Source organism: Fragaria vesca, linkage group LG1 (assembly GCF_000184155.1).
Source record: "Fragaria vesca subsp. vesca linkage group LG1, FraVesHawaii_1.0, whole genome shotgun sequence".
Lineage (NCBI taxonomy): Eukaryota > Viridiplantae > Streptophyta > Magnoliopsida > Rosales > Rosaceae > Fragaria > Fragaria vesca.
Genome location: NC_020491.1, coordinates 10,236,007 through 10,244,528, shown reverse-complemented (window position 1 = coordinate 10,244,528; position 8,522 = coordinate 10,236,007). Strand labels below are relative to the sequence as shown.

The 8,522-nt window shown below is 40.0% G+C and overlaps 3 protein-coding genes across 3 annotated transcripts in view; 2 read left to right on the top strand and 1 right to left on the bottom strand.

Moving 5' to 3' along the window:
- The window catches only part of LOC101302692 (metal transporter Nramp3-like), a 3,261-nt gene extending 2,611 nt beyond the window's left edge, over positions 1-650 (top strand). Inside the window, exon 4 of the mRNA XM_004287932.1 lies at positions 120-650. Within this exon, the coding sequence (XP_004287980.1) occupies positions 120-332 (213 nt within the window). The 3' untranslated portion in view covers positions 333-650. The remainder of the gene's footprint in view (positions 1-119) is intronic.
- A 248-nt stretch (positions 651-898) lies between these two features.
- On the bottom strand, positions 899-3,455 carry LOC101305221 (cyclic nucleotide-gated ion channel 1-like). The gene is made up of 5 exons (XM_004289135.1): positions 3,112-3,455; positions 2,580-2,845; positions 2,275-2,386; positions 1,900-2,157; positions 899-1,656 (listed from the first exon to the last, which is right to left on the bottom strand). The coding sequence occupies exons 1-5, from the start codon at positions 3,124-3,126 to the stop codon at positions 1,087-1,089; spliced, it is 1,221 nt and encodes a 406-aa protein (XP_004289183.1). The 5' UTR covers positions 3,127-3,455; the 3' UTR covers positions 899-1,086.
- Positions 3,456-4,931: 1,476 nt separating this feature from the next.
- On the top strand, positions 4,932-8,466 carry LOC101302393 (protein FRIGIDA-like). Its single transcript, XM_004287931.1, has 4 exons — positions 4,932-4,974; positions 6,366-7,415; positions 7,616-7,776; positions 7,849-8,466. Exons 2-4 carry the CDS (start codon positions 6,371-6,373, stop codon positions 8,365-8,367), a joined length of 1,725 nt encoding a protein of 574 aa, XP_004287979.1. The 5' UTR covers positions 4,932-4,974; positions 6,366-6,370; the 3' UTR covers positions 8,368-8,466.
- The last annotated feature ends 56 nt before the right edge of the window (positions 8,467-8,522 follow it).

Sequence of the window (8,522 nt, the reverse complement as noted above, 5' to 3'; positions counted from 1 at the left end):
TCTCTCTCTCTCTCTCTCTCTCTCTCTCTCTCTCTCTCTCTCTCTCTTTTATTTATGATTTAGAATTAAGCATAGTAATGGTTTAGTTGCTCACATCTTGTTGTTTATTTTCTGTGAAGATGGTTGCATGGCTTGTGGCTGCACTGGTGATGGTGATCAATGGCTATCTGTTGCTGGACTTCTTCTCCAATGAAGTGAACGGGGTGTTGTTTGGCTCTGTTGTGTGTGCTTTTACTGCTGGATATGCGGCGTTTATAGTCTACCTTGTTTTCCGGGGTATCACCCTTCCAAGGTGGTGCAAATCAAAGAGTGTCACAGACGCACTGAACTGAGTAATCATCAAAACAAAAATCAGTGGCAAGAGAATTGTGTTGTATACTATTGCCGATCGAATCTCCAAAGGCTGTCAGGAGTGCTTATAAAGTATAAACACAGCTTTTCCTGATTAAGAAACATAAGCTCAGTGTTTCTTCTATAATATAGTTGTGTTGTATTCAGAGAGTAGATGAGGCTAGATTAGAGAAGCTGGTCATGCTGCTGATGCTTGTTCTAGCACAATACCTGTTAAAGTAGTCAATATGATTGATATCGGTCTTGGACACAATGTACTGGATTTATATCATCAAAGAAATATCCTTTTGGCTTAAACCAAAGTTAAGAAAATCAAACAATAAGATTCCACCTTCCAACAGGCTACTCTGTACTCCAATGATCATGACGGCTAACTTCCAAGGCTATGCCACTAAAAGATGAATATGATCATCCATATGATAACGGTTTATTCTTTCGTGCTTGGAGTCTTAATAAATTTCGAGTCTTTCTTCTGATAAGTAATGTTTGTCACAACAACAGTTTAGTTTTAACACTCACTTACGAATGTATTAAAATTTGAAGCATGCTGAGTAATTAACCGTAGAAAAAGGGTAATAAAATGCAGTCAGTCTTGTTATAAGTACCAAGCATAGTGTTCCTTTGACTGCTGATATTCAAGTGTAGAGTTTCAGTTCAAGAGAAAGCAATCTTACTGGCTTTGGCACACCATAAAACCGTACAGGAAAAAGTACATTGGTTGCAAAGGGTCAGACATTATATGTTGTCACCTAGACTTGAGGAGCTAGTCCCATCCTTTGCCAGTGCTTCTTTCAACCTTCCATTCTGCTGTTCCAAAGACTTTTCAAGTTTCATCTTGCAATAACGGCGCCACACTCTTTGTATGTAACAAGCTGCCCACGTTCTCCATTGATTTGAGTAAACCCGGAATGTGTGGCGGGCATGGTGAATATCATGAAGGTGCCGGAATTGGGAGGCTATGAGCTTCAAGTCATCTGCTTTTAAAACAAGTGCCAGAACTTTACTTAGAGACTGGACAGTTGCGATGGATGAGGGAAGTTCAATAGGTGACGAGTGGGGATCAAATGCCCAGGTGATGAGCTCTTCACCACAGTAGTCACCATAGCCCAGATATCTGTACAAGAATGCCTCAGTTGTTGCACCATAAGTTGTTAGTCTCATTAACCTTCCTTGAGCAATGAAGTGCATTGCATCCACAGTCCCTCTCTCCTGAAAAATGTAACTTTCCTCTGTATAGATTACTGGCTTGAGACTATCACACATTGCATCCAGCAGTCGCCTATCCCATTTGTCAAACGCTGGACACTTCAAATGAAATGACAAAAAAAAAAAAAAAAATAGTAAGTGTTAACCTATAAATAGTAATTCAGTTCATAAAATTGGTTAACTAGATAGACCTCAGCAATGCAGAACTCACTGCCTTCCAGAGGGAAATGCACAACCTTCCTTTTGTGAAATCGAGTAGTAGACAAAACAGAATGATATCAAATGAAAGCATCACACAACTTCCAATCCATAGAATAACAAAGTAGGAATATAATAACTCACCTTTTTAAATAAATCCATGCCAAGATGTCGTATTGTATCTTTCCTGAGGTCCATGGATAGATGGGGAAGAAAATTGTGCACATCAACTAGTATATTTTCTTGTAATTTGCATTCAATGTTTTGCAAGATCTGCTCCCTAAGATTCTCAGGGAAGGAAAGGAAAGGCCTCCATGACTCCATCTCTTGCCTCTTCAATCTCATTTGCTCAACTCTTACTCTCCTTTCCTCTGATTTCGCAACTTCTGACAGCAAATATGCCTGTTTGGCAGAGGAAAACAGTTCATCAGATCTTAAAGGACCTAAGAAGTATATGAAAACAGTGTTGGCATATTTCCTAGATAACCAAAAGCTTGAAATAATTGTTTTAGCACCAACCTGCACATTTCCAATAAGAAATGCAAATGATAGCAGACCAGAAATTAAGATGAAGATGGAGAAGTAGATTTCCCACACATAGGTACTTGTTTTGAGGCCTTGACCAAGAGAGCTGCACAATGTAAATTTGAAATATGTAAAAGCAGACAAGGTGTATCTCTACTAGCTACTATACTCATTTATAAGTTGTAAGTTGTAACAAATAAGCAAGAACAAAAACCTGAGTTCCTTTGTTCTATGGTTTTGTTTAACAGAAGGTACTTCTAAACTATACTTGATTCAGTGCAAGGATCAAACATGTGCACCTCAGATTTTGCAGCCCCCACCAGAAACAGTAAGAAATCCTTTGTACAATATCCGCTGAATCCACAACTCCAGATGCAAGGGCATCAACATATATTCCAAAATCAAAAGATGTGGAATTTTTAGAGCAATAATCGTTCAGATAGAGGCTAGCTTTGTATGTATCATTGCAATATAAAGAACAATGAACACCAACATGACTGCAGGCTTCTATCCAGCAAGTTGCTTTCCTTTCTATCGAAAACAAGTACCAAAACGCTCCAATGACCTTGAAGGCAAATTAACAATGGTAAATTAGCACTTGATGGTCAGAAATCTGAAACTGAATAAGTTGCTTCAACTCTGAGTAACAGTTATTGGGAATTAGGAATTATAAGGAACTGAGGGCACAAATCATTCTCATGTTTCTTATAACTTCCGAGTTCCTTATGCTATGCAACGTCGTACAAAACTACTAACTTCTCATAAACATAAAAATGTGCAAGCCTTTTCAAGTAGAAGTTCACTGATTACATCAAAATAACATGAACTTACATGGCTGGCAAGCATAAAAAAGAAGAGATTAGCCCAAGTAGATTTAGCCAGGATGCCAGAAGCCCCCAGATCTTTTTTCAACAACGAGCAAATCCGAAGAAACCTCAGCACGTATTGAAAGATAAATATAAAATTCAATGACCTCGTTGCTTTTAAAACCCTCAAGTTGTTAAGTTTTGGAATGATAGCAAAAATTAGCACCTGAACATTTCAGAACGAGTTCATTAGTCCACAGCATGCTGTTATCAAACTATGAACAATAAAAGTATACCTGAAGTAGAGCTGGTGATACAAAAAATGCACGAATGTAACAGATGAAATCAAATAATGAAGCAGTTCATAAGCAGCAAAAGAAAAGACAAGAACATATCAAATATTGTAAACTCAAGATGACAATGTAGATGAATTTCCAACCCAAAAGTTACAGCAACATGAGTATTCAAACATACTGATAATTTACAACCCAAAAGTCCTGTGTAGAAAATGCTTGAAAATAAGTTTCCATCTCATAGCTTATACCAGATTTCAAATCGAAAAATAAAATGCTAAACAAACATACGGAGCTCACACACACACACACACACACACACACACAAAAGTACAGCTACTTTACAAACCTGAGGAAGTGGAAGAATGGCAAGAATGTCAACTGGATTAACAGAACGAGTAGCACAGAATTGAAAAATTATATGCAATATGTACAAGAAGTCGATGACCGATCGCGAAACAATAGCTATGGTACGCAAAGTTCTGTCCAAACCAAGGCACTTCTTGTCATCATGAACGACCAGGATATAACAGAACAGAGGGTCTAATGAGAGAGCAATAGCACACAGAACAAGTATCTTATTCCGCTTGATTAATAGTATCTTTTCATCCAAAACTCGGCAATAAGATCTCATTGCTCCTACATAACTTTCCATATCCCCTTTACAACGTCACACCTTGAGAAACATTTTCTGCTAAATCACGAATTCTCAGTTACACGCATCATCCTGAACATATAGAACACATGCCAAAGACAGATTAGCAACAACTCCAAGCTTGTCAAGAAAACACCAAGCAATATAAGGACTACATCCAAAACAGGTTACAGGTCCTGAAGGCTTATGTCAATAGCTACTAACAAAAAGTGAGAAAGCACTTTCACTTACCCTGAATAAGGAAACCTCCAATGTGTTTGAAGAAAGACCTGCAATGTATTTGAGGAAAGATGTACAGCAGCTAGTTGGCAGCAAGTGCCCACAGGTCAATGCTCCAAGTCTTCCCTCGAATAACAATATTTATTCGATTAAAGTAAGAACAAACTCTTGGTTTCGAGACGTACAGTCCCCCTAAGCAAGCTGTCAACTACAGACACCGAGGAAAGTACGTAGCAATGGTAGCATTGAGAAGAAGAAAACCCCAAAACAGTGTATGAGTCTCATGCTATGAGAAGAGATTGAAGAGTGAGACACACGAGCTCAGATTCTTAGAAAACGCATATTTTTCTTTTATTTATCAAATGGAATATCCCTTTGAATCAAGTCAACCTGGGCCAAGTAAGCTTAAACCGAGTCGGGTCAATACGACCCGAACTGAACTGGTTGGGCCGGATAAAACCTCGTAGGCCATTGTTGGAGTGTTTGGACTTCTCTGCGGTTATTCTTCAGAATCTCAAAACGGTTGGTTCATTCCCTCGCTGCCTAAAACACCACCAAACCTCACTCCCCAGAAAAAACCTACACTCTCAGAGACCTCTAATTACATTTTGATCCTTACCCATTCCTCAAATTCAGCTCCTCGTTTCTGGGTCTCCTCTCGTTTTTGGCTTCGGCGCCGGAGACTCTGTAAATTCTCAGTGCTTCTTCTTCTCAAGGTGCGGTAATACTTCCTTTTGATCTTTCCTTATTGTTCGTTTTTGTTAATTTTGATTCTTTTCAATCTTGCATGGATTATAGGTCTGAGGTTTTGTTGGAGACCTAGGTTTGATTGTTTTCTTTGATTCTTTGAGAGTGAAAAGAAGGATTGATCAGTGAGCTTGGGCTTTTGGAATTAGGTTTTGTAATGAATGCCCTGCAGTTTCATGCATGCTGTAATTTGGAATTGAAATCGATGAAGACCAAACATGTTATTGCCTCAATTTTGCTATTTGAATTAGGTTTTGAATTGCGTGTTGTAATGATTGTTATAGTGGTCTATGAGAGATCAATGTTAGTGACATCATTGCTCGGCGGAACAATGTTTAATGGCATTGATTGTTTATTGGACTGGAGACTGTAGTTTAGTGTAGAATTTAGGGATTGAGCCTTAGTGCAACTACGGAGATATGTATGTGCTGAGAAAGATATAGTGAACAATGCGAGTGTCTGTAGGAAGGGAGTGATTCATTTGTGTGGAGGATTCAGGATTGGGTTGCAGTTCGCTCACTGAACTGGAATTCAGTTATGCAACTACAAAGAGAAAAAGAAAGATCGTAAATGAATTTTAGTTGTGTAATGAAAAATCAAGGGGAAAAGGACTCCTTTAGTCATGGAAACGAGTTTAATTAGGCCAACCTCAATAATAGTCACAATGAGAAAGAGATGGAGATTCTAACTAAAAATGTCTTAGGGCTTCAAGATTGAGATGATAATTAAGATCTAAAGTTATGAACTCTAGGTGTTATCCTCCTTTTACAATTTTCTCTAAAAGTATTGTTGATTAACTGTGTGCTAGTATAGTTGGTTATTGATTGAGTCCTTCGATGAACTTGTCTATTGAGCAAAAGTCAATTGACAGGGGTCAAGACTTGCCTAATTTCAACCAGTTCTTTAAACTTGACTAACCTATTCTTTTTTGAGGACACTCCATGGAGGTACACTTGGATTGACACATTTTTTTGTAAGTTCTGAGTTAGTCCCGACTCCCAAGTGTTTCCACCTAAATTTGAGTCAATGGACACCTTCCTTGGTGAAGCTTTTCATGAGTTTCTTAGTGTCTTTTCTTCCTTTCAGTGCCAAGAATTTCCGGTTTTCATCTTGAAATCAGTTTATTTGGGTCAAGTTGCATGTCAATTCGTCTAAATCTACGATAGCCTGCATCATATTGAGTTTATTGTACCTTCTGTTTGAATGTTTTTGGAATGCCCATTATGTTGACCGACAGAGCAGTTCCATACTTGATTATATTTGCCAACATAGAGTGAACCTTGACCTTCTTTTGTTGGTTGAATCAGTTCTATAAGCGTTGCTTATACAGTTTTTGTCTTACTGAACTGAAATGTACATTTGCAGTAATAATGGCTAATGCAGAGCAAGTGGTGGCAAGTGAGACATCTCAGCCCCTGATATATCAGCTTGGTAAGGCATTACTGGAACTAAATGCTCATAATCATACTGCTGAGGACAGAGTCCAGTGGACAGAAATTGAAGAGCATTTCCTCAACCTTGAATTGACATTGAAGAAACAATCTGAAGAGCTAGAAGCCAAGGAGAAGAAATTTGAGGAGCGGGAAGCTGAAACCTGTGCTTTGCTTGTGGAGAGAGAAGCTACTGTTATTGCTAAAGAGCAAGACCTGCTGGATCGGGTGCAAGAGCTAAAAGATGCAGCGGTTGCTGCTATTGCAGAGGCACGAGACATTCACCAGCCTAAAACTATGGAACCGTTGAATGATGGGAATAACAAAGACAGCAAGGTAAGCAGCTCACTTGGTGATACAAATTCACCACAGGAAGATATACCTACTAAAAAAGGTGATAATGCTAAGGGTATGGCTAGTGACATTAAGCCACGCCAAGAACTGAGGCAATTTTGCGAGAAGATGGATGCCAAAGGGCTTCTGAATTATATTGTTGACAATCTTAAAAAACAAAATGTTGGTCGTCAGGAACTTACTATTGCACTAGAAAGTGCAAGTGAACCAGCGCAATTGGTGCTGGATTCACTGGATGGGTTTTACCCTCTTGATGAAACTAACCAACCAGAGGGTAAGAAGGATCCTGTCCTTCGGGGCAAGCGTAGATCCTGTGTCATGCTTGTGGAAGCCTTGGCTACCTTAGTTGCAAAGGCTGATCCATGTGCTGATCACTTTCTGAACCCTGAGACCAAGCAGCAAGCCAAAGCAATTGCTGATGAGTGGAGGCCTAAGTTGTTTAGTGGAGGTATTGATGCTGCCAATGGAAATTCATTGGAAGCAGAGGCATTCTTGCAGCTTCTTGCAACTTTTAGGATTGGATCTGAGTTTGATGAAGATGAACTCTGCAAGGTTGTTCTTGCAGCAGTTACTCACCGCAGGCAGACACCTGAGCTCTGCCGCTCCCTTGGTTTAACACACAAAATGCCAGGTTGGTCATCTTTAATTTAACTGTGACCTGATGCAGTCTGGAGGCTAAGCACTGTTTCCATAAAATGTTCCTCAAGTAGTTAGCAAAACTGGTTAATAAATAGAGACCGCTGATTGTCGGTTAAGCTTAATTATATATTTTGGATGGGTTATTTGTATTTTGGACGCAAGGTTTGTTTTATACTTCATTATTTTCTACAGGTCTTGTTGAATCAATTATCAGAATTGGGAAACAAATTGATGCTGTGCATTTTATTCATGCCTTCGAACTTACTGAAAGTTTCCCCCCTGTGCCACTCTTGAAGACATATTTGAAAGAACTGAGGAGAAATTCACAAGGCGACAGCAATGGAGATGCACAGGTAGATTTAAGTTGACCAAATGACCAGTTGTTTTACAGTACTACTTTACTGATGATCTCTAATAAATTGTAGGAGGATGTTAATGCAAAAGAGCTTTCTGGTCTGAAGGCTGTAGTTGGGTGTGTTCAAGAGTACAAGCTTGAAGCAGAGTACCCCCTTGATCCACTGCAGAAGAGGCTTGTTCAACTAGAGAGATCCAGAGCTGACAGGAAGCGAAGCGGTGATTCTGGTAAACGCCAACAACTACCAAAGAAGCAAAAAGCCACCGGAAGATGGCGTGGATACAGTGGTGGGCCTGGTCTCCTCATTGCCTCGTCCCCCACTGTTGGTAGGCATGGGCAACCTGCTTATGGCGAGAGGCCAGCATACACTGGGATGTCAGAGAGGTATGGTCTGGCCGGTCCACGCGCCTATGATTATCAAGCACCAACTCAGCCGGCTTATGCTCCACAAGCTAGTAGTGACCAAAGGCTCTATTACTACCCCCCAGAAGAGAGAGCTGCCTCAACCTCATATAACGCCGCTCCACTACCCACTTACAGCAGCTACATTGGTACTCAGTTGCAGCCTCAACACCACCCATACATGTAATCCTCACACCAAACTGTTGTAGACTCCTCGCTACGACAGTGTGAGATTTTCGATACAGTGAGACATTCGTGTCAGCTAACCAACATTTTCCCAGCAGGGCTTGTATTTTTGGTACGCCTTGCCCCTCAGCAGTTGCTATCCGACTCCAGTCCCTT

Coding starts and splice junctions, on each gene's coding strand:
- LOC101305221 (XM_004289135.1), bottom strand. Junction 2,387..2,579: donor TGGGGGCTGCAAAATCTGAG/GTGCACATGTTT, acceptor TACATTGTGCAG/CTCTCTTGGTCAAGGCCTCA. Junction 2,158..2,274: donor TTCTTATTGGAAATGTGCAG/GTTGGTGCTAAA, acceptor TCTGCCAAACAG/GCATATTTGCTGTCAGAAGT.
- LOC101302393 (XM_004287931.1), top strand. CDS start 6,371: ATGGCTAATGCAGAGCAAGTGGTGGCAAGTGAGACATCTCAGCCCCTG. Junction 7,416..7,615: donor TTTAACACACAAAATGCCAG/GTTGGTCATCTT, acceptor TATTTTCTACAG/GTCTTGTTGAATCAATTATC. Junction 7,777..7,848: donor ACAGCAATGGAGATGCACAG/GTAGATTTAAGT, acceptor AATAAATTGTAG/GAGGATGTTAATGCAAAAGA.